The sequence below is a fragment of the Centruroides sculpturatus genome, unplaced genomic scaffold (assembly GCF_000671375.1).
Source record: "Centruroides sculpturatus isolate CEXI.00-Female unplaced genomic scaffold, Cexi_2.0 scaffold1243, whole genome shotgun sequence".
In the NCBI taxonomy this organism is placed as follows: domain Eukaryota; kingdom Metazoa; phylum Arthropoda; class Arachnida; order Scorpiones; family Buthidae; genus Centruroides; species Centruroides sculpturatus.
The window spans coordinates 211,959-239,051 of record NW_019385443.1 but is presented as its reverse complement, the minus strand read 5'-3'; the positions used below and the strand labels follow the sequence as shown (position 1 = coordinate 239,051).

The window sequence follows — 27,093 nt, the reverse complement described above, 5'->3', positions numbered from 1 at the left end:
ACTGCTAGAAGATGCCAATTACATATATGACAACAGGTGAAGAGAAAGCATGCTGTGCTGAAATTTGTGCATTCATATGAAGTTCAATAAAAACCCAACAGCCGTGAAGACTTTGGCAATGGTACAAACAATTTGTGTGTACTGGATGTTTGTACAAAGGCAAATCTGGTTGACCATCAGTGTCACAAGTGATGGTCGATCACGTGTGGGCATTCTACCCATAGAAATCCATCTTCAGTGGCAGCAGGGAGATGGGTATCGAAAGCATCACTGTCACTGAGTGACGTAAATGACTAACAGAAGTTGTACCATCTATAGTTGCTGCAAGCATTACAGGCCTAAGACTGGACTACTGGGTATTGAGAGGGTTGGCATTTATCAAGCATTTATTGGATATGCAAGAAACTTTGAGAGTTTGCCTCCATCTGTGTGTATGTATCACTGTCCTATATTTAGCACATTGTAGGTTAACACTTTTTGGAATTGGGGACATCATTTAAGTATATCCTGTATAATTAAAAATTATTCCTGATTAAGCTGCAATTTTAAAAAACTAGGCCTAAAAATTTCCACTGTCATCTGTTTGTCTTTCCTTAATCTCGATAACAGAATTAGATAGATGAAAGACAAGACCAGATATGGAAACCTTAGGGGCAGGATGCCCTGATTAACTTTATATGAATTTCTGATGCAAACTGGAGTCACATTATTTAAATTTAAAACTTTTTCATGAAAACAGTTAATAGATGACTGGCACAACTCTATTGTTAAAGGAAAAATATGATGTACAGGGGCAAGACTACAGTACTAATTTGAGGTGGAGAATACATACAAATACATGTGTACATGTATACATGTACATGTATACATATACTCTGTGTACATGTGTACATACACAGATTATGTATATGTATGTGTATACAGTACCAACATATTGAAAAAGATGGAAAGGAATAAAAGGATATTACATATGGAGACTAAGTTATATTTAATTCTTGTATAAAGCATTTTGTTGAATTCCTAAGCATAACATGACATCTTGTCATCCTTCCTTTCATAAAAAGAACATCATTAAAAAATTGTTTGTAGGCTGTTTAATATACACTTTTTCTTATGATTGGTCAAGTCCTAAACTGTTTGCACCTGAAAACTCAGTCAATTGGTAAGAGATCCTGGGGCCGTATTCTGGTCTCTTGTCTCTCACAAGCCGGTCGCTGATTGGCTAATCATTTGGATTAGCCAATCAGCGACCGGCTTGTGAGAGACAAGAGACCAGAGACAGTGACCAGAATACGGCCCCTGGTCAACAAAATCATCTAAATTAATTAATTTTGCATTTTCTAACCAGATTTTAAATTTAGTCAGTTTTCTCTTTTGCTTGTCTCCTCCAATTTCATTAATTTTGATTTTAATTGTTTCAACTTTGATCAGAAAAATATCTAAGAAAGGAATCCAAATAAAAAGTGTTAATATATTAGACCATGTGTAAATAATTTATAAAACTAGCAGATGATCTGGTATTGCCCAGGCAAAAAAATAACAACAAAGATTAAGATTATTTCACACTTCTAACCCATATATTATATTATAGTATTTGATTTATATAACTATAAAAATTATTATGTGATAAGTAAGAGTTTATGACACCACGTCACCAATCTAACACATTTTAAAAATTCTTGAAATTGTGAGTATAAAGGAAGTAGAGGAATAAAGAATTTTTAAAATGTGTTCTTACATAAAGGTTTATCATACTCAGTGTGATAGACCTTTATGTAAGATAACTTTTGTAGTTACATAAATCAAACACTATGATATAACAAACATTAAAATGAAAACCATATAAAGAGTGGTTATTTAAGCTTACCCAATTTATTGTGATACCCAAATGGTTTGAAATGGTAGAATTTCATTGTTCAATTAGACACCAACTGAAAATATATCTTAAATTTTTCCAGATAACATATTTTTTCCTAATGTTAACTCTAAAAAGCTGTACCATTCACAGCCAAGTATCAAATGGTAATCTGCCAACCAATCAAATTTCTCGAAAAATGGACCAAATGTTTAAACTCTGCACCCTCGAAGACCACTTAAAACATATTTTCTGCTTGCAGGTAACCTCACAGTATGTAATTTTCCTATTTGAATGCCACCATACTGCTGGTCTGATAGAAAGAAGAGATTGTTGTGCAAGAGCTTGAAGTAATTTGACCAAAAGTATTCGTTCACCTACTCCTTGAAGAGAGGACAGTCAAGGACTTCAAATATTAATGACTGGTATTAATTAGTAAATTAATCTGTGTTATAGATTATAACTTGTGATCAAAGTTGCTAACTTTAACATCCAAAAGACTTTGCATGACTTTTTTAAATAAAAAAAATCTTGTAAATGTGAAATTAATTGCTTTTATGTAATAATAAAGTATTTATATTTTGGCAACAGATTGTATAAACTAATGGGAAGCATGTTCTTGAAAGTATTATGATTACAGGAAAATTATTGGGCTGTAATTTGAAAAAATTGTAGTCTGTAAATTCAGACTGTGGTCTCATTACCTGTCTGTTCTTCCTCAATCTTGAGAAAACAGTTAGATAGATGAAAGTTGAGACCAGATATGGAAAGCTAGGGGCAGATTAACTATATACAAACTTCTGATGCAAACTGGAAGTCACATTACTTCAATTCAAATTTTTTCCTGAAAGGAGTTAGCTAAACTCTATTGCTAACAGGAAAAGTATGATGTACACAGGCAAGACCACTACTAAAAGAATTGAAAACATTATCATGATGTCACAATAAATAATTGCTCGTTAGAATTAGTTTGGTTTATTTGGTTACGGCAATGCAATGTGAGCAGTAAGCAATCTGCCAAGATACAGTGTAGTACATAACCCTATTTTTGTAAAACAGTGTTAGTACCTTTTTTATGTCATCTTAGGTTGTGGGTTCTCCATTTCTTGGGCTCTATGCATGTGCCTAATGTGACTATTGGTTAAAATAGTCCTGGTCTTTTGCCAGCAGTGATAATTAAAACATTTCAACACCAAGGACTATAATAATAAACAATGCTTTTTGTCCATGACTATAAATTAGACAGAGTTAGACAGCGTAATAAATAGGGTATAACAATTTGCTGGGCTTATCACACCAAGGCCGACTGAAAGAAGGACCAGAACTTGCGAAATGCATTGCATGATAAATTTGAAATGTGATTATTAAAGACCAACCCCCCTTTTTTTTTATAAAAGTTCTGGTCCTTCTTTCAGTCGGCCTTGGTGTGATAAGCCCTGCAAATTGTTATACCGTATTTATTAGGTTGTCTAACTCTGTCTAACCAAGGACTATGTTTTAAGTGCTTTTTAAGAAGTTTAAAAAAATTTTTTGCACATTACTGCCAGCAGAGAACAATGCTCCTTTTTTATGTTGGTTTTAGCCTACAATAAAAGTTTTACCTGTGCTTTATTAGTTCCCTGTACATTAGATAACCCATTTGTATAATCTGTGCAATTTTCAGCTTACTTTCCAACTACAGACATTTTTTGTTTCAAACAGTGGCCATTATTCAAACACTTGACTGTATTATACATATTGAATATAAGAAATTAATTGTTTTATTTTAAAATATTAAGAGTAAAGCATCATGCTAGATAAAGATTTCTTTTTTGCCAATTTATTTTTAGCTAATTTTAAAATAAATTTATTTGAAAACAAAACAATCTTAACAATGATCATAAAACAATAAAATTTCTTAAGTTGTTTCAGAAGTAAATATCCAATTTGATGATATTCTACATTAATTAAACAAGTTTTTTCCTCTCTTTTTTAGTTTGATTTAATTAGAATTTTATTTGTGATTATATAAAGATTTTCACAAAACTAAAAGATGGCATCAAAATTTAAAATATCAACTTTGTTGAAATCTGATGAATCAATTTTTCTTTATAACTATATAAATTATTATTTAATGCAGTTATATGGTTAAAATTCTACACAAAAAGAAATCTTTGACAAAATTCAATATCTAGAGATATTGGACTAATGAATTAAATGATTTCTATTTAATGCTTTTTATATGTGCATATTCTGTTCATTACATACATAGTAATATTAGATGTATATTAAATTAATGCTGTTTTATGAAAATGTATTCATTATTAATTCATATTTTTGTTTTTATAATCTCTCAACTTTGAGAAATTATAGAATTTGAGAAAATCTAACACTGATATTAAAAATTTTCAAGTAAGAATTTCTTAAATGAAATTGTAAACAGCTCTGTGATTAATAATTAATAATAAATTTTAAAGATTTATAACTTGTAAGTTGTAGAATTAGGAAGAGAATGATTTAATTATTCTAAATTGTATTTGTCTTTGAATAGAAGAGTATTCATCTATTACCCATTTCAATTATACATACAGTATTGTATATTTTGGTTGAATATTTAAAAATCCAAAATATTTAAAATCTACAGTTAATGTTATACAAGATAACATTAACTTACATAAACTGTATAATGTCATTTTTTTAAAAGTAAGAAAATGTAACATAACTTGATAGATTTTACTTCAACAGAATTGGGAAGTATTTTAAATATTTCTTTTAATACAATTTGTTAATAAACTGCTTTCTTATTCTATTGTGATTCTGATGAGAAAGTACAGTAGAGCATCAATTATCTGACTCCCGATCAACCATCACATCAGTTAACCGACCACGTTCTAGTCGGCAAATTCAAATGTCTGCTAGTGATGTGGCGCTACAACATTTGGCTAGTTTATTATTATTTTTGTTAAATTTTTGGTGTTTTAGCTGACAACACTGGCTCGACCATGAAAGGGATGCCAGTATTTAAACGAGGCTTAATTTTCTAATTATGAATGGTTGTTTCTTTTGTGAGCAATAAAATAATTTAAAAATAATTTTTAACGATACAATAGCAACGATTATTATTTTAGAAAAAAATTTGATAGGCTTAACATGGAGGAAAATTCAACGTGAAGTAGGTTAATAGCGATATACTAATATACTAATTACATGGGATATACTAATATACTATACAGTAGAACCTCGATTATCCGGACTAATTGGGGATGAAGGTAGTCCGGATAAGGAAAAATCCGGATAATCGAAATAGATACTTTAATTTGTCTTTTAATGATAATACAACACGTTTTCTTTTCGATGACATATTGGTAATATTAAAAGTAAATACTGTATTTAAATCGTGATCAAATTTTCAAGAAACAAACGTTCGTATTGAATTTGGACTACTACTGACCAACGCTAACAGACTACCTATTGTTTAAAAGGCCCTCTGGTGGCGCAAGAAGACGGATTTTATAAAATAAAAAGCAGTTGAAACTGCATTTTTATGAATAAAAATTTGACAAACTATTTATCGTTTTATGACGAGTAAAATTTTATCGTCGCGTTCGCGGTTTTTAAGTAATGGATAAACCTTCGAAACGCAAGGTCCTTCGGACCGTGAGGCATAGGCGGTGGCCCACATTGCCCATGCCTTACGCCGCCCTTGGTCATAGAAATGATGTAATTTGAAAATAAATTATTTATAAATACGTATGTCAAGTTATATTTTTATTACTACGTAAATTATATTTAAGAGTTTACGGCCACTGTGCTGGGTGAGACGTTGTTAAAACAAAAAAAGTTATGCATTCCATCACGTACATAAACAGTGTCATAATTCGCCAAGTGCAAATCAGCAAATTCGTAAAATTTTTTTTTATTTTGAACAATCCGGATAATCGAAAATCCGGATAATGGAGGTCCGGATAATGGAGGTTCTACTGTACTAATAATGTATTTTTTCATACTTTTTGGTTATCTGTTTTTTCAGTTATCTGACCAACCTCAGTCCCCAACTGAGTCGGATAATTGATGCTCTACTGTAATTACAATTATTGTTTAGTAGAATTCTTGATGAAAATGTACAACACAGGAGAAAATTGCCCAATAAATCACAATGAAATATTAATTAGTATTTAACTGACAAATTCTTATAACTCAAAAGTTAAATAATAAAAACCAACAATTACTTTTAAATGTTAATAATTATAATCTGTATATAAAGAGTCAATATAATTTTTAATAAAATGTTTCAATCTCAAACATGAAAAACTGGTTTAGTACAATTCATTATTCTGTGAAAGTGACACGAATTTCATCAAAATTTCATTTTGTATAAAACATAATCAACTTCACAGACTACAGTTATATTTGTTATATACATAACTTTTAACTATAAATAAAATATTTTGAATTTCATTTATTTTTACAGGTTTTCTCTATAATTAAAAATATGAGTGGATACAACTAGATGATTACAACCTTCAGTTTTATATTTTAAAAAAAAAATGACAACTCTGTAACAATAATATGAAATTTATCAATGAAACAAATTAAACCACATTTTAGAAAATGTACAATTATTTTCAGTTTTATTAGAATATCATAATATACAAAAATGTATTGCTTTTGAGACTATTGCAATGGCTAAATCACATTAACATAAGCAATTGAGATTTAAAGAAATTTGTACTTTTCAATCATTACTGCAAACTAAACCAATCGCCAGCAAAATTCTCAATTTTTTGTACTCCAAGGACGCAACACATTTGTTTGAATTTATCCATTCTGTAAATAAATATCTTTTGACTTAAACGATAAACTTGACTTAAAAGAAATATACATGATTTATAATTTTAAAGTCCTGAAGAAATATCTAATCTAAATAAAATTTTACATTTTCCTAATATTTAATGCAATGAATGGCTGTAGTTTGAAAATAAAAGGCAATACAACATTTGAGAATTCCTGGACGTTAAAATTTTAAATATAAATGTACCTTTAAAAAATAACTTGTATTTTGCATGTTTCAAATAAAAACATGCTGTTAAGTACATAAAATATTTTATTTGAAAATCATCGATATTTATTATTACTGTTACATTTTAAATTAACAAGATTTAATTTTTTTATTCTATTTTCTAAATATAATTTTAATCTTTTTAACAATCTGCTTATTTATTTCAAAAGTATAGACTGTCTGGCAGTTTTGTACATAGTCTATATTGGCACAGTTATTATTATTGTACAGCGTAATAATTATATTAACACAGATGAATAAAAGAACACTTACATATAAACACAAATAACAAGTGGCTCATAGTACTGACGTAGGGGAGAGCAGAAGTGAAAGTGCTAAAAACCGAATATTTGCTTAAAAATGGCAGCATTTAATGATGAGTGACAAAAGATGTGGAAGATATTGACATAAAATTGCATTATGGACTATAAAATATTTTATAGAAATTAAAAACCATCATGATACACAAATGGTATCATTTAATATACTACAATAGAAAAAAATTGCATATTTTAATTTGCTTGAATATATTTAATTGAACCATATTTGAATTTCTATCTTCCCCATTTTGAAATTTTACAGAAGTTTATATTTTTTGTCACCCTTTTATAATCTTTTAATTCTGTATTTTGAGCATATCTGATAATTCATGCGTTTTGAAAAAAATAAATGTTGCATCATAGAATCATATTAAATGTTCTCCTTAAAGTTTGATATAAAGCAATTACATGGACATGAAATTAAGTTCTTATTTATTGATATATATTCATTCGATCACTTTTCTGATCTAATACTTTTTCAAATAAATTCACTCCAAATCACAATATTATTTAATCTTCCAATTCATTGCAGAGCATTCTGTCTATTTTATAACATAAAGCATTTAAGACTATCTTGTCCACCTTAATATTTTGTTATAGTATAATCTAAAAAATAAATTTTCCAATAAAAAACTGTTTAATTATTGTATGTTTATAGATGTATACAAATAAAAAAAATTCTTAAATCATATGGAGTTAATGTTTTACAAGATTCTATAATTTTTCTAAATAGAAAATTATATTACATATTCTTATACTATACACACAATGCTTCAGAAGATCATCATTTATTCACTCATTTCTTATATAATCTGTATCAAATAACTCAAAAATTCACAATATTTTGTTCCATTTTTCCTTTCTACTCAATTTAAATATACTCTTAAAGACATGGGCATAGCGGCAAAAGACCAAACGAGCCGTCTGGTAGCTGATTCCTACCGAAATGTCTCGCAGGACAGCGGCGCGCATGCAGGACTGTGTGGTAGAGATGATGTCTGCAGTGCGAACAAACTCTGAACATGCATGCATGTATGGCGCACACCAGTGGGTGTCCTGTGATAAGCATGGGCCACAACAGGGATTGAACCCGTGTGGAGGCTAAGTAGCTGCGGTCATGATAGTGAGGTGGTGGTCATGGAGGTCAGCATCCGCTAAGAAACATGTTGCAACATACCCGCTGAACCACAGTGCACCAAAAATGGATTGCGCTGACCCATAGTGTGAGGCCCTGACACACTGCATGGTAGACAGTGCGTGCATGCCCGATGCACTGCCTACCACATATGCTATAGCAGGCACACATGCTATGTAGGCATGTACATGCGTGCGTGCTTAGATGTGCATGAGTGTGTGTGGATGCACATATGGTGCAGATTCTGGGAACAGTAGCATTTCTATGAGTATGCAGAGACGGGTTCATCCACGGAAGGAGGTGATGTGACACCTCTGAAAATGGATGGTACTGACCCGCAGCATGAGGCCCCAATGCACTGCGTGGTAGGGAGTGCACACACGCATGCACTGCCTACCACGCATGCTATGTAGGCACATGCATGCCTTCATAGGTGCACATAAGCACGTGTGGATGCACGTGTGGTGCAGATCCTGGGAACAGTAGCATTTCTATGAGCAGGCAGAGACGGGTTTGTCCACAGAAAGAATGACACCTACAAAAAGGAGCCATGCAGAGATTTGTGTCATGGCACACTGGGAGGCAACTTGGACAGCAACAGCAGTGATGTGGCGGAGGCAACTTTCCACCGAGCGTGATTCTATGAGCAACGCATGCTGCATGCTTGGAAAGGTTGCATGCCAGTCGGATTTTTGCATAGACAAAAATCATGCTTGTGCTTATAGTTTAAAGTTTCTTCTTTGAAATAAATAGAGAGTTTGTGGCCGAAGGTCAAATGTTAAACTTGTACGGCAAGCAGAAGTACACATTTGACATTTGAACTCCAAGTAAAACACATTGTACCACACATTCACATCACACACTGACTCATGGGATATTGTTGAAAAATTGCAGAAACGTTTAACAATGATGAATGTTACCAGCAAAGGTAAATAAAAAAATTAAACTATTTTAAAGTAATAAAAAAGATGTAATTGTTTCCAAAAACTTGGGTGATCATCATATTTCTTTTAAGTGTTTCTTAGTAAAAACTTCAGATGACCCGACATTTCTTTTTAGGCTACGTGGCCGTCATGAAGTTTTTACTAAGAAACAGTTAAAAGAAATATGATGAACACCCAAGTTTTTGGAAACAACTACGTCTTTTTTATTTTTTTAAAAGAAAATTTCATCATCCAGCAAAAATCTAATATTTTAAAGTGTTTTAAGGATGTTTAATAACACTAAATAAATTTTTTTTAATTAGCATCGTGTCTCATACTGTACGATAGGACAATAGGACTACCTTATACTTTTGTTGAGGGAAGTAACGGTTTATGTAAATCTGAAAGCAGCTCATGAAATTATTTTTAGAAAATTTACAAATGTATTACGCTGTTGATGGTAGAAGATGCTGTGAAAGAACAAACCTACTCCTACAGAATTATGATAAGCTATTATGAACACAAATATATGTAAATTCTATAGGCACTTCACATCACTTGCAAAAAAATTGAATAATTAAATAATTTCTGGATTAAAATCGTCTGTTTCTTTTCAGTATTATTCATAAATGTTTAAATAATTGTTTTTTTAATAAAATATGTCATAATTTTAACCCCAAACACAAAAAAAAATGAAGAAGTTTAAGCCAAACTTCTATTCATCATGCTAGACATAGCAAACATCATTATCAACCTTCTAGACTTGCCAGATTGCGGCACTCGACATCCAACGTTCATGTTTTTACAATGAAAATGTTGGCCGCAATCTCTCTAATGCTTACAAATGTTTATTTCTGATTACTTATAAACCATAAAGCAAATCAAAACATTCCTGCTCTCCCCTATTGCATTGTTAAAATTGTTTATAAAGTATAAAGCAAATGCCACAAGTTTTATATTGCAATAAATCAGTGTAGGTTGGTCTCCTTCTTTGCCACGGCTCTTGTTGCTTCTTCGGGCAAACGTGTTGGATCTGTGAGAATGTTGGTAGTTGTGCCGAGGTTACGCAGAGAATTTAAAACACCTAAAATATATTTATATATTTTACGATCTATTGTAAATAATGTAATTTGGAAAAGTTCCAATAAGATACTAATTTTTTTTAAAATAAAATGCTAAATATTTCAAAATGTTTATTGATAAGTATAATCAAATTGAAAAAAAATGTAATTATATTTTAAGAAAATTTATTGGCTAATTTTTTAAAATATTTTCATATAAAAATACAGTTTAGACTGCAAAATGATTAGGATGTAAACTGAAGATAAATGAATAATTAATCTATTAAATTTACATTTTATATATATTTTTTAAAATATCTAACAAGTAAAGGATACACATTCAGAATGAATGATTATTATATTAAACAAAATGTTTAATATCAATTTATCAAAATGATTTTTGAGTGTATAAGCAGTTCCTATTTTATAAAAAAAGCAATTTAAATTTATGACATCAAAACACTTCCATATAACTTAGCTGTTGTCTAATGAGTACAATGGTTTATTAAAGATTCCTCACTTCTGATCTAATCTGTTCACTTTGGATTAATGAATTTTTAGTAATGTTTCAAAAATTCTTACAAATTACTATTTATTCAATCATTAGATCAGAACATTATTTGAACTTAAAATTTATGTAAATTTTATTATGATACTCAAACCTATCTAACTGAACTCCATCAAACACTACTGGCTAATAATTGTTCGTATACACACATATTGCAATTTGAAGGTAAAAAATCATTTAATTAAGAGTTTTGACAGATAAATTTACCATCATGTTGTCATATAATGACTGAAAAGTTCATCTAATGGCCGAAGGATAAGCTATTTTTAAATTTATATTTTTTTTTGTAAATTTTTAAATTTTATAACATGATTACTATACTTTAAGATTTTAAATGAAGTTAGCTTAATATTTAGCTGATCTGGTAAAACCACAATTTTTTTGGAATTAGAAAATTTTTCAGAGTTTTGTTACAATTTAAGTTTCATCTACAAACAAAATTCAAATGAATAGAAAAAATTCTTTAGTGCTAAATAGTAAAATATAATGCATACACTAAACAGCCAAAACATTACAACCACATACTTAATAAGATGTTGATCTTGTTGCCAAAATAGCCTGAATCTGGTAATGTATGGATTCTACAAGATTTTGGTAGATGTTGAGTGAAAGTTGAAACTGAAATATCACCAAAAGATCCTTCAGTTCCTGCAAATCACATGGTTGAGATAATGCATCATAAGCCCATTTCTCTAACTCAAACTACAAATACACAATTAGATTTGTCAAGAGATTTATGAATCATGACTCAGACCAGGCAGCCTTCTCCATTCCTCAACAGTTCAATTTTGATGCTGATATGCCCATTACAAGTGCTGTCAATGATGCTTATATTTAGCAGAAGAGAAAGACAAGATCTATGACTCCATAGACCCATATTCAGAAGTATATGATGAACAGTGTGTTCTAAAACACTTATGCTGTTATCAGCTATTGAAACTGTGAGATTTGTATCACAGTAGCCCATTTTTTCTTCATACAAGATGAGACAGCCTACACCAACCTCTTTCATCAATGTGGTGTGACCAGCTTATGCCTTGCCAATGGCTCATTGCTTTGCCATGTTTGGACCACCTTTGATTAGACACTTATTGCTGATGAGTGCAAACAGTCCATGAACTTTGCTGATTCAGAGATACTAACATCAAAGCATCTGATCATCACAATTTGGCTTTTGTTGAAGTCAGATGAATTTGCTGCTTTACTCATTTGCACATTGTGCAACTGCTTGTGCAGCCTTCTCTCAGCTATCTGTCTAATGACCTCAACATGTGTTGCTACATGTCTATAAGAACAGCACTTGTGTTGACAAGAGGTGGTCATAATGTTTTGGCTGATTGGTATACTTGATAAGTTAATTAAAATAATAATAATAATAGCTTTTTTGCACTAATCCAACAAACAAATTTCTTATATGAATTAATGTTTTCAGCTTACCAAACAATCTGCAATATTTTAAGTCTAATTAATAATCTGAAATTTATTTTGTAGGCCATCATATTATTTTTGTTATGATTGAGCCTGACAATGACCTATAAACTATGCTAGAAACATTAATTCATATAAAAAAAGTTATCTGTAGGTGTGTCATCATGCCAATGACAAGTCATAATTTGTGTTTTAATTTTCAATTAAACTCAATTACATTCAGTTTAGTTTTACTTGTTGTGTTTCAAAAAAAGTGCTAAAAAATTACACTAATCAACATTGAAACTGCTCCACCCAGGGAGAACCTGTTGGTCCTACCTGGGTATAGATGCATGCAAATGGTATAGAAATATCTGAAAAACAGTTCTAACTCAGTTCTAACCGACAGAATCTTGTGCAATGCAATAGGAGTAAAAAATAAAACAAGAAGGAGAGAAATACACAAGACATTGCTGGTATTTTGACAACAATTTTGACCTGAAACCACCTTTTACATGTTTCCACATTACTTGTGAAGAAAAAAAACAATGTCTTGTGTATTTTGTAAACAGATTTATCAGCATCTGAATACTTTGAAAGAGATAGAGTTATAGGACTCGGTGAAACAGAACATTCAACTCCTATTGCAGCATATGTTCATCAGGATGCATGTGCTGCAATATAACATGGTTGGCAACAATGGCTCATTAAGATTCCTACAGGTGGCATTCAGTCAATGATGCTGTTTGTTAAAATGACTTAACACACATTCTTTAACAAACCCATTTGGCACCAGAAAACACTGCAGCAAGCACAGCAAGCATTTGACAGTAGGTATCAGCTTCGATGGATATCCAAATCACAATGTAAATTGTAAATGGTTGTAATCACAACAAAAGATAAACAATTAGACTTAGAAGTTAATCAATAAATGTTTAGTATTAAAAGTAAAATGATGGTAATTGATTAACTTCAAGCTCTTGATTTGTGGTTTTGATTATGGCTATGAGAGAAGCAAAGATACTTTTTGTCAACCTTTACAGCAAGTCATTCTGCTTGGATAAGTGAAGAAGATTGATTTATCTGATTGTGACATCAACCTAACCTGAGGAACAAGTCACCTTTTTAAGAGTATTAAACACAAGATCATGTTATTAATCAAACACATGGCTTCTTTTCCATCTTTATTTAATTGATATGGTACTTCTACACGTTTTGGGCTTTTGTCCCCAAATCAGTCAACTAAACAAGAAAGAATATATACAGTATTCAGAATATCATATTTTATAAGTAAATTGTACAAAAATAATCTAAAACACATGTATATAATTCAACATACCATTAACCATGACGTGGCATTTGTACACCACGAGTTTGCATATTACAAACGAAGAATAAGGTGACTACACTGACATCATAAAATTTCCGTACATCTAATTAAAATAGTAGAATGATATGTAAAATATACAAATTTTTAGGTATTTAACAAATATTGAGTCTTACTGTTAAGTATATCCCTTCTTCTTATCAAATATAATGGATGTACGTTGCTGAGTTCTCTCAGACACTTATTTTGGCACGTTGCAAGTTCGGAAACTTTTGAGAGAAGTTTCCGAATAAAATTGTTAAATAAAGTTTCAATAGTATAGTTTGTTCTATTTCTTGTTGGTCTATCACATTATATTGAACTTGGGCGTAGCAACATCAGTTGGCATTTCTGACCATTTGTGACAATTGGAATTTGCATAATCATATGGAGTAGCCATAAAGTAGCCAAACGAACTGAAGCACTCTGGTGGAATCTCTAAAACTTTTAAAACCCAAAAAACCTCCAAAAATACTCCACAAAACATGCCCTTTTTAAAAACTGCATCTAAAATTAATTAAAACTATTTTTCTTATAATATATTCAACCAATTTTTGTTTATGTTTATGCTTAAATTTTTATTTATGCAATTTTTTGAGTTGATTATAGCTACACTTTCCTTGAATCTTCTATTATACGTATTTCTTTCCTTGTATAAGATTTTTGTGTTATCTTTATCTATATTACAATTATTTATTACACAATGATCATGAAAAACAGATTGCAACCGATGATATTTCATGCCTCTATATGTTCTTTTAATCTTGTTTTTAATTTACGCTTTGTTTCTCCTATATAAATACTGAAATTTATGCAAGTACTGTACTTGCACAAATATACAGTAATACCTCAACTTACGCAAACCCGGAGTTACGCGATTTTCAAATCTCATCGATTCGTCTTTTGTTTGAGCGCCATGCAGCTCTTGATTACTCACCCCCCCACACTATTGTTTAGCTTACATGTTTGGACATGTTGTGTGGAATCAACACATAATTACAATTTATTTTGTGTTATTTATTTCTGTGTTTGTTATATCTACAGAGACTTGAGAGACTCTATGTGGTGATTTCTTGTAACCGTGAACGAATCAAAAGATGAGATAAGATTAACGAGAACATTTATTAGCTTACATACATCCGACTTAGATTTTACACAAATTGCGAAATTATACCCTGACTTACGCGAATTTGACTTACGTGGTTATTGCTCGGTCCCACCTATCGCGTAAGTTCGAGGTATTACTGTATTGTATATTTTATATATCATTCTACTATTTTAATTAGATGTATGGAAATTATAATGTCTGTGTAGTCACCATATTCTTCTAGTTTGTAATATGCAAATTCAGTGTACAAGTGCCATATTGTGGTTAATGGTATGTAGAATTATATACATGTGGTTTACATTATTTTTGTATAATTTACTTGTAAAATATGATATTCTGAATACTGTATATATTCTTTCTTGTTTAGTTGACTGATGAGGGGCCAAAAGCCCGAAACGTGTAGAAGTACTGTATCAATTAAATAAAGATGGAAAAGAAGCCATGTGTTTGATTAATAACATGAGTTTTTGTGTTTAATACTCTCAAAAAATAGTACAACACAGTTTCAAAAAACAAAACTCACCTTTTATTTGAAATCAGCCTACTGTCTACCAATCAGGGGTATAATGATATGAGAGGCAATTTCATGTAATAGCTAAATTATAAATTTTCATCTATAAACAAGCATTCACTATTATCAGAACTTATTATACTGGCTTTAATATTTAATATACCTGTACAGGTATATTAAATATTAAATAAAAATTGTTTTCTGTGAAACTCTGTATTGTCTGTTAAGCCAGTATAATAAGTTCTGATAATAGTGAATGCTTGTTTATAGACGAAAATTTATAATTTAGTAAGAAAAGGACATTGAGGCATTTTAATTAAATCGTGTACTAGCTAATTAATTCTCATATCCATTATAAAACATTGATAAGATTACCTGTCCAGTTTTATTTGAGGCCTTTCTTAAAGGCATGCAGAATACTATTTTCAACAGGCTAGTGCTTGCATGTTGTTAGCACCTAACAGTCTGTACAGTGTTGACCTATTTCCATTGCCAATAAGCTCTTCACATATATTCCAATACAGTGTTTGTGGGATCAAAAGACAAATGCAACTCAATAGCCAGCCTGCCCAGAATCTGAATGAATTATGAGGAAGTGTAAACTACTTGGTGTGAAATTCTTCAAAACATTATGGCAATATGCCTGTGGTGTTGCAACTTGTATTATGAGGAATAGGGCGGTGATGTAACTAGCTTTTCATCTTCCCTTTGTAAGGTTTTGTTTTTAGATCCCTTAATTTCTGGAGAAAATAATAATAATAATAATAATCAACAAGACTAATGAGGATATAACTTCCTACTGAAATTAATTATTATTTTTTTTATTTAACCTCTTCCTTTGGTTGTAATAGCCTGATAATTAAATAAACTTATATCTACACATATGTCTATCATTTTTTACTAATTATTGTCCTAGCAGTCTCATGCATTTTTTATAGGGTAATTTCAATGCTGAATATTGTACTATATTTATTAACAGAAATAAAATTTTAAAAAATTTATGATATATTAAAAATATTACCTGGCCTTAATGTGATAAGTGAACAATGCTGATTTACCCATTCTAACACAGATTCACATAATTCATTTATACTACCAGTTGAAACAGTATCATTGTAAGCTTCAAGCAATGGCTCCATCAATAAACTAAACTAAGAAATGGTTAAAGATTTTATAATGTAAAAAATAACAATTAAAAATTTTCACATTAGTATATTAGAAGACCTTCTACTTAATCACTATAATATCTAAAATAAAACTTAATAGAACTAAAACATAAGCAAAATTTTATTTCTATACTTTTAATACAATAAAGTTAAATAAAATTTAAAATGATGTATATATTACTAATCAAGCTTGAATCTTAATAAATAAATAAATACAAAACATCCAAACTTTATGCAAGCTATAATTAGGCTACTTTCTATCATTGAAGCAAAGTAATTTGAACTAAAGTTAGTCAGTTAGGCTTTCCTCTTCGAATCCTGTTCTGGATCAATTTTTTCTTCTAGACCAGGGCTTCTTAAACTTTTTTATTCACGACCCCATTTATGATTGTGATTTTTTTTCGCGACCCAAGAAAATATAAAATAAAGATATATACAAATTTGCAAAAACAATAATGTTGTACTACCACAGTTCACTCTTGTGTTACAATGGAACAGAGACAACTGAATACACTGAAAAGCGACAACACTATACTAGTTCACACTACAATCAATGTTGCTGAATCGTTGTCTCGCTGCACCAGAAGTGACACAAAGCGTGCCATTTTCAAACTCACAAATTATTTTCAATATTTTGCATTAAAATCTCGCGACCCCAAGATTTCACTAAGCGACCCCAAATGGGGTCGCGACTCATAGTTTAAGAAGCCCTGTTCTAGACTATAAAATTTTATTCTAAAATAATATTTAATAATAATGTTAAATAATATAAAATACTTTTATTAATATCAATACCCTGGGCTTCAGTTTTTATAAGAAGAGTGATATAGTTTTTTTTATATATAATTTGTTAAAATAAATTGTTAACAAAAAACAAAATTTTAGAAAGCAAATAACAGATCCCAACAAAGATAACACTTCCTGAAAAGACGGCTCATACAGAGAAGTAAAGAGAAAAATTAGGATTAGATGATTATTTGTTGTTCCATCTAATACTGCCTTTTTTGGACATGTTCTAACCGAGGAGACGAACCAAAACGTATAAAGAGACTATTCAAAAGTCATAGAGGTCTTCCAGTTCCTATTGGTGGCCCAGTTAGAGTCATTCAGTTCAAGCCACCCAATGAAGTAGTCTAGTTCGAGTCACCCAGTTCCTGTTAGCAGGATGATTCAGTCATTGTCCCAGCCAGTCATCTATCTGATCATCTGTCACTCAAATGATCAAGTTTTTCTCACCATTCAAATGGTGACCATTTTCCCATTTAATACTACAAGAACTGTCAGAAGATCTTGCCTGTCAAAGAGGTAAATACCTACTCGTGGTTTATTGTAAACTCTCTCTCTTGCATGGTGATAGCTATAAGATAGATAAGGCTAATTAATCAATGGTGTACCTATGTTGTTATTATGCATCTCTAAAGTTTAGAAACAATTTTCTTGAGTTTAATTATTTTTGTGTATACTTGTAATCCATATATATTTCTTATTTCTTAATTAAATAAATGTAGTTTTGTTTTAGAATAAAAGTAATCATTGAGTACATCATTTCTGGGGTTTCTTGTCTCTGTTACTTCCCTCCTCTGTCCACCCATATTCATCCCCATACAGGACCACTTGTGTGTGGAAAATCGTTTAATGCCAGATGGTTTCCTGCAGACCTAATCATAGGTGGTGTCAGAAGCAAATAGGGGCACTTCTCAAATTTCACAAGTACAAGATGACAGTTTAATTTCCTAGTTTTGATTCAAATTATTTTGCTTCAATGATTAAAGGCTATGAAAGTGATTAAAATTAATGTCATTTTGATTAAAGCACAGTCCCATTCTGTTACAAAAAAGTAACAGAATGAAACTGCTCTTTGATGCAAATCTATAGGGATGCATGCTGCCCTCTTGTATTGGCTATATTGATCATGAAGTACTCAGTCTAAAATAAAAAGTTCAATTTTTCACAAAACTTTTAAGGTTTTTATTCAAAAAATCTCTATGTAACAATTATTAGGTTAGAATTTTTAGTTTTTTAATTTGTATCTTAAACACAAAGTAAAAAACTAAGGAGAATTATTTTCAATATTACATTATCATTATTAATTTATTTATCAACCAATCAGAATGTATTGTAATTTTTATTTTGTTTTGTTTTGATCAATTCAAAAAAAAATCTAATTTCGTATAGTAAACTATATGAAATTAGATTTTCTTGTTAATACTATCGGATAAATTGATTTTATTTTTCTATTCAATATATATTTGCCATAAAAAGTTACTGTATGGAAAACTTAAAATCATTTGATGTAATTTATTATAAAATTAGGGATTTTAAGAGTACAGTAGATCCCCCTATAAGACTGGTTCCTATAATTACGATTCCTATAAGACGGCAAAAAAATTGTGGCGGTATCCATACACAACGGTAAAAAAACTCCTATAATTATGTAAAACGTCATCAGGCAGCCGAACTACTTTCCCGCCATCCGTAGCGTGGCGCTACGGATGTTTAGGCAGGTAAATTGAGTTTAGTTTCGTCTGTACATATAATTATATATAAATTAGGTACTATACATATAATTATATATTAATTACATACAAATTAGGTACTGTATATATAATTATATATTAACTTAATTTATTGTAACTTTATTATAATTATATATATGCTTTCCGCCGCCTGGCGCCACGCTACGGAGAGTTTAGGCGAACTATCGTCTGTACAGTATGTAAATTAGGTACCGTAAGTCTAATACAGTACTGTAATTTTATACATTTCTTGTGAAAGAAACATTTCTTATTCAACGGCGATAAAAATTATTTATATTAATGATGTCTCCAAAATTCAGCGAAGTTTTCGCAGAAAAATAACATTAAAAATCGCGGCCGCGGTTTGCTGAGCTGTTCTGCGATGAAAACAAGCTTGAGCAAAGGCGATGTCGAATTGTGCACACTCGGTAAATAATCCTACAATTAGTTTATATGGATTATTTCCAAAAAAAAATATACGTATTTTGGAAATGTTGAGTCGAATTAGTCTAGAATCAATTAATTTTATGGAAGAAAACCTTTCAAACAGCCATAGTCTGTAAACTTCACACGTGTCGGGCTGTGATTGGTTGTGATTCCTACGAAATTGATTCATAAAGAACAGAACGTATCTACCATCTTATACTGTATTTTCACAATACATGTTAAAAATTAAATGTAAACTTTTTAATTGATAAATTTCTTCTTATAATATTAAGACTGCAATTTTTCAAACATTTTAAATTGTTGTGTTTAAAAATATTCATAATTAAAGTAACTTGAAAATTTATAAATTAATACAATTATACAATTCATAAATTTAACATTTATAAATTTTCAAGTTACATTAGCTATGAATATTAAATTTATAAATTTTTTAAACAAAAATTTAAAAACAGTATTAAAATTTGCAGAGTTTTCTCTAGGAAAATACTTTTTTATGAGTAAAAGTTATTTTCATTTAATATTGTTGTTCACATTATTTGTTACTTTACTTCTATCCATATTTTGAAAGGATACAATCCAGAATTTCCAATTCTGTAATGTCTGTGTCCTTACATAATCATCAAATAATTCCCTCATCCTATTTGTCTTTTGACATGGAATAGGAGCACCTGTTGCAGGCAATTGCTTTTGATATAAACTGAAATAAATATAAAATAATCAGAGTGAGAAAAATAGTCACTACTTTTTAAACTTTAAAACAAAGTTATATTAAGAAAAACTGATTAAATGTTTTCATATCTTATAAGAGATAAGAACTATGATTCTTTACATATTTCACATGTCAAACAATTTAAGAATAAATAGAGCTGTAAACTGAAAACATTTGTTCTTAAATTGTTTATTCATTGAAAGTTTTAAGGAATTCCAAAGTTCATTAAAAAGACTTTATTATAGATATTTTAAAAATTGAAAACTGATTATAAAAATGATTAAAACTACTTAATATCCAATGAATTTCATATATCAATTAAAAGAATTAAAATTAGTTTTATTTTCATAAGTCAAACAGCTATAATGTATCTATCAGCTATGGATTCATATTTTATGTTTATCTTTAATTTTATAAAACAAAATATTATTAATTCTGATTCATGAAACAAAATAACTAAATAAACTAATCTGCCAATCTGCCATTTCATGTGCAACAATCTTCAGAAGAAAAAAAATGATGATAAATACAGTATTCCATATGGGCTCAAATATAGATCAACTGCAAATATAAGTCAATTCCAATTTTGGAATCCTTACATTTGAAAAAATTAAGGCCTGACTATAAATTGATCTTTTATTATTAGTTTTATTTGCACATAAAAAATTAGCAATTTGCATTATAAAAACTTGGAAACTCATTAAAACAATACTTTATCACTTTCATCTTCATTTAAACTATTACTGTTTCCTATTTCATTGCCATCATGGTTTTCAGCCTTCCATGATAATCACCTCTGTTCTATCCAGATTGTTGGTAACAACATTTTTTTAAATCCTTTATAATTGTGTCTTCACTAACAATATTTCATAAATATAGAATTATTCTAATTTTTACAAAAATATGTGAAATTTTTTATCACTTATCTGTGTAATTAATTATGAAAAATAGTCTCATTCAATTACATTTCTTTTTTTTCAAAATTACTTTAGTTAAAGAAAAATTTTTTGAATTTATATTTAAAAATATCCACAAATAATTCAGCATAAATGAATTTTTGATTGCATTCTTGGCAAATTTTACAAATTGCATTTAAATCATATCTAATCAATCTGAAAATTGTAATCTCAAAAGGATTTTTTAAATAGAAACATATGCATTGTGCACCTATAAGTGACAAATTGTAACTTATTGCTTTTTTTCTATTAATATCAATAAAAATTAAAATAATAAAAGTTACAGAGCAAAATCAAGACAATGTGCTTTGTTACTGATAGTAGGCTGTCCAGCATATACATCATGCATTAAAGTAGGCTTCCTCGCATAATTCACATCTATTCAGGAAAGTGTACTTGTAGTTTTATGGTCATTGAAAACAAAATCAAAACTTTATGCATTGTTTTCAATTGTCTTTTTTTATAACTGTCTAAAACATTTTCATAAAGCTTTTATATAAACACATAATCATAATATTAAATACAAACTTATAATTACAATAAAATTTAAACTTTACAATAAAATAAATTTTTCAGCAACCTTTCCTAAATTTTTGACAATTGCCCAATTAGTAGAGACTCCTAGGAATAAACTAAAAAGTTACCAAAACTACATTGATTCTGTTTAATATGATAAAAAAAAGTTTGGCTTAGTTTAGTTAGTTATTTTTGAATAATTGACTCATTAATTATTTACAATCATGCCAAACACTTAATTCCCATGAATAGTTTATGGGTTGCAGCATAATAGGTCAAACTTGCATGGCATTTAACATGTCTAAACAATCAACACACCAAATTTTAGCATCAGTAACTCTGTACAATAAATATTATATACAGCTATCAAAGCCAAAGGAAACTTCAATTGGATTGGAATATAAGTTAAAGCTCAAATAAAGATTGGAGCAGTTTTTTGCTCCATAAAACTGGGAAAATACATTGACTAATATTCAGGCCAATGTGATATTTATTGTAAAATTAAAAGCATAACAAACAGCTGGAATTTTTCAATATGTTTCAAATTTATATTAAATATTCTAGTTATCAAATTATTTGCACATTAAAAACCAAATGAGTTTAATATTTATTATTCAAAAATACCTGATTGATTCATTCAAACTATCTCTCTTCTGTCTTAGCAATTCTGCTTCTTCTTGTTGCTGCTGCCGTTCTACTTTTAATGCACGAATATATTCTGCAGCTGAAATAGGTAGTTGTAAAATATCTTAATAAAATCTTTACATCAGTAGTATATAGAATCTAAACACACAAAAACGTATTATTTTGATTAAGAAAGATACAAGTGATTTATCAATTAATTCTATTTCTTATTTAATATTAAATTTCATATTCATTATCCTACCTTTTTGAAGCATTGCTGCTTTACTAACTTTAGCATTTGGATTTTGACTCAATGATGGCAATAAATGACGTAATGATTCAAAACCATTCTGTTACAATAAGAAACATGTTATATAAATTTTGTGGTTTATATTTTATATTTTCAAGTACAGTACAAATAAATTAAGTAAACAATTAATTATANCGTCGATGTTAAGTCTAACAAAAATTTTTATAATAATAATCGTGACTATTGTATGGTTAAAAATTATTTCTTTATTTTGTACAAACAAAATAAATATATTGAAAAATATAAAAACAAAAAAAAATTATACTTTAGAAGTTAATCTAGTATCAAAAACATTTGATTCAGCACAACACAGTCCGACTGGAACGCTTTCAGTTAACCGACATTTCGATTGATCAGCATTTGGATAATCAATGCTCTACTGCAGTTACATGTCTTTGATTTTCTGATTCTTTGATTAAAAAAACACTTATTGCACACTAAATTGTAATACAGTATAATTTATTGTAATTGCAAAATAATAATTATAAAATGCACTGTAAAATTATTAACAAAACATAAAAGCAAACAAAAAATAAATAAATAAATAAAAGAATTTAAGAGAAATATATTTGTATATTCTTGTTCTAATGGTTTAAATGAAAATATATTCCATTCTTGTATAATTAATCATCCAAAACAATATATATTGAGGACTCTGTACATTTTCTTTTGTATCATCATAAACTTCAATATTTGATTATCATCGAGTTATTTATTTACCTATTATATATCTAAATATAAATTACCTTAATATTACACCTTTAAAAATATCACCATTATGACCAAAACACATACAGCATATTGCATAGCACATACAATTTACTTATACATATTCAAATAACAAACAGAATACATCAAAAACTTATGTACAGAAAAATTATTAAACATTCAAGTGCTGTACTACATTATCTACTCTAAACAGAGTAGATAATGTAGAAGGAATTCACATGAAAAAAATAAAAAATTAATATCATCAACTAAATTATAAAAAATTAAATATTTTGAAAAAATTGATAAAGAAATAAATTTTAGTATTCAATTACATTTATTACAGTTATTTTATAATACTCTAAACAGTATTATAAAATAACATGTATATAATTTTAATGCATTATATGAGTTGTTTTCTAATAGATAAGGAGCAATAATGGGGATAAAACAATTTATCATGATAGACCAAATATTACATTCAATGATAAATGAAAAATTGTAAATTGTAAATGTACCAATACCAAATATTCTAATATCATCTAGATCAGCATTTCTCAACCGCCGGTCTGTGGAGATTCTTGACCGGTCCGCAGAGAATTTTTACCGCTCTGTGTTAAAAAATTTTCTTATTCAAAAAATAATGATAATAATAAAATTTTCATTTATTAAATTATGAAAAAGATATTTTAAATTTATGTAATTTATGTTTAGCACAAAACTGAAGACAAATTCTTGTCATGCATAATATTCGGGAATGTTCGGGAAAGTACATACGTCACTTGTTTATATCTCAACGGTATGAGTTATTTATTACTAGACATTTGTTACAATATGTTTAACTGGATTTTAACCAGGATTTTTGAATTAAGGACAGAAGTAGAAATATTTTTAGTAGAAAAAAAGAGTCCTTTAAGAATTCACTTGTTTAATGTAGAATGGGTTGCAAAACTAGCATATTTAAGTGATATATTTTCATGCATTAACAATTTAAACTGAAATTTACAAGAAACTGCAATAAATGCATTTCATTTATTTAATAAAATAGATGGATTTAAGAAAAAAATTAATTTTTGGTTGGATAAAGTAAAAAATAATAATATTAATATATTTAATAATTATTCTGAGTTTGTTACTTTGCAGCAAGATATAAACTTATCAAAATTAAATATAATCATTGAGCAACACTTACAATCTTTAAGTAATAGTTTCAAAAAATATTTCTCATTTGAAAAAACCACATGTGAAAGGAATTTGTGGATAACAAACCCTTTCATAATATATGACAGTAGTAAATTAGATTTAAGTAACAGAGAATATGAGTCCATCCTTGAAATTAGTTCAAATATAATGTTAAAAACTAGGTTTTCAACAATGTCTACAGATAAATTTTGGATCAAAACAAAAAACGAATATCCATCTCTATACGATAAAGCGATGAAAATGTTAGTCCCTTTCACAACAACATATTTATGTGAAGTGGGATTTTCCACTATGACAATAATAAAAAATAAATTTAGAAATTGACTTTCAATTATTTCACCACTCAAACTCAGCTTGACTAATTTACAACTCACAATTGAAAAGTTAATTGAAGAAGAACAGCAGCAATCTTCTCATTAGCAATGTACCAAATAAACAAAAATTTTAAATTTATAAAAATACTATTAATTTAATTTTTTTAGTAATCATAAGACTGATTTTTATTGTGTCCTATATGCAATGGTTTTGTGATATTACCATGGTTTTCTGTGATTTTTGTCAAATATTTATTTATATAAAATAATTATAATAATTACTTATATTTACATTTAAATATTATTGTAAGTAAATGATAATAATAATATAACAATTTACTTCTGTAGTAATTCTTTAATATCTAGTAAAAGTTTTTGTTAAAATAACATCGGTCTGCAAATTTTTTCACAAATTTTACCAGTCTGTGGGCCAAAAAAGGTTGAGAAACGTTTATCTAGATTGATCAATTTTATCTGTTAGTATCATTTCATTTTTTATTCATCACTAATGTAATACAATGGAAGAAATAAATACAGTGTCTCTGATACACATTGTAGTTATGTTTCTAAATGCACAGTACAAATATAAAAAAATTATATATATTAGATATCAATTTCCCATTGAACTAATGCATTAGGTGAAAGATATGTTCCATATTAAGTAAAAAATTTGAATTTATATGTAAGTAATTAAATGAATAGAAATACTTTAAAGGTCATAAAAATAAAATAGACAACTCTAAAAACTAATATTAAAAACAGGAACCTCATTTTCAATATTAGTTTTTAAAAAGATGCCTATTATATTTTTACAAAATTTAAATACAGTAGAGCAAAGATTATCCAAATCAATTGGGGACTGGAGTTGTTCAGAAAATCAATTTTTCGGATAATCGATTATGTATGAAAAAATACATTATTAATATAGTATATTAGTATATCCCAATAATAGTATATTAACATATCCCATGTTTAAATTTTTCTCCATTGCATGTCACTTCGCATTGAATTTTCGTCGATGTTAAGTCTAACAAAAATTTTTATAATAATAATCGTGACTATTGTATGGTTAAAAATTATTTCTTTATTTTGTACAAACAAAATAAATATATTGAAAAATATAAAAACAAAAAAAAATTATACTTTAGAAGTTAATCTAGTATCAAAAACATTTGATTCAGCACAACACAGTCCGACTGGAACGCTTTCAGTTAACCGACATTTCGATTGATCAGCATTTGGATAATCAATGCTCTACTGCAGTTACATGTCTTTGATTTTCTGATTCTTTGATTAAAAAAACACTTATTGCACACTAAATTGTAATACAGTATAATTTATTGTAATTGCAAAATAATAATTATAAAATGCACTGTAAAATTATTAACAAAACATAAAAGCAAACAAAAAATAAATAAATAAATAAAAGAATTTAAGAGAAATATATTTGTATATTCTTGTTCTAATGGTTTAAATGAAAATATATTCCATTCTTGTATAATTAATCATCCAAAACAATATATATTGAGGACTCTGTACATTTTCTTTTGTATCATCATAAACTTCAATATTTGATTATCATCGAGTTATTTATTTACCTATTATATATCTAAATATAAATTACCTTAATATTACACCTTCGTTTCTGCTCTGCATTAATATGGCATACTCTACGATGTTCCTTATATTGCACACGTTCTTCATCTGATTTTGGCCTGAAAGGTTTATTTGGAGATCCCTAAAAGTTAACATGAAAAAATTATCAATACTTTTTCATTAATGTATTCTTAATTAGAAATTTCTCTAGAAATAATTATTATTTCTTCTCAGTTGTTTTTGTCTGATATAAAAAAAAATCTTTTATAGATTTTTATTTGTTGTATTTATTCTTTAAATTATAACTAATGAACATAACTTATAGTAATGCAATCTAAAAAATATTGTATTTTAATGAAATATTTTCTTCATTTATTTATATTAATACTAGTTTATATAGATTTTATTTATTTCATGAAAGTTTTAAATGGTAATGCCTAGAAAGGCAAGAACAATCTGTTCCTACTGTTTTTGTAAATCAAAGTAAAAAATTATAAACAACAATCAAAGACAAACATTATAAAACTATTTAAGATTTAGCAAACATGGTAAAAAAAGTGAAAAGATAATTGCAAATACAATAAAAAAAATTTGTTAAAATCAAAATGAGAAAATTTATTTTAAATTATTTTATTAGAGAAATTGTAACACCAAAGCAGTTTTTTAAAGTAAAGCTTTATATAATCTAGCATTCTTAAGAATAGTATGAAAATCACCATGATCATGTGATTCTACT

The 27,093-nt window shown here is 28.7% G+C and overlaps 1 protein-coding gene across 1 annotated transcript in view; it reads right to left on the bottom strand.

Moving 5' to 3' along the window:
• Positions 1–9,868: 9,868 nt before the first annotated feature.
• Positions 9,869–27,093, bottom strand: part of LOC111639063 (carbohydrate-responsive element-binding protein-like) — a 51,748-nt gene continuing 34,523 nt past the window's right edge. Inside the window, exons 6-11 of the mRNA XM_023384836.1 lie at positions 26,386–26,499; positions 22,489–22,576; positions 22,227–22,326; positions 19,995–20,118; positions 16,314–16,443; positions 9,869–10,355 (exon numbers count right to left, since the gene is read on the bottom strand). Coding sequence (XP_023240604.1) covers positions 10,240–10,355; positions 16,314–16,443; positions 19,995–20,118; positions 22,227–22,326; positions 22,489–22,576; positions 26,386–26,499 — 672 coding nt within the window. The 3' untranslated portion in view covers positions 9,869–10,239. The remainder of the gene's footprint in view (positions 10,356–16,313; positions 16,444–19,994; positions 20,119–22,226; positions 22,327–22,488; positions 22,577–26,385; positions 26,500–27,093) is intronic.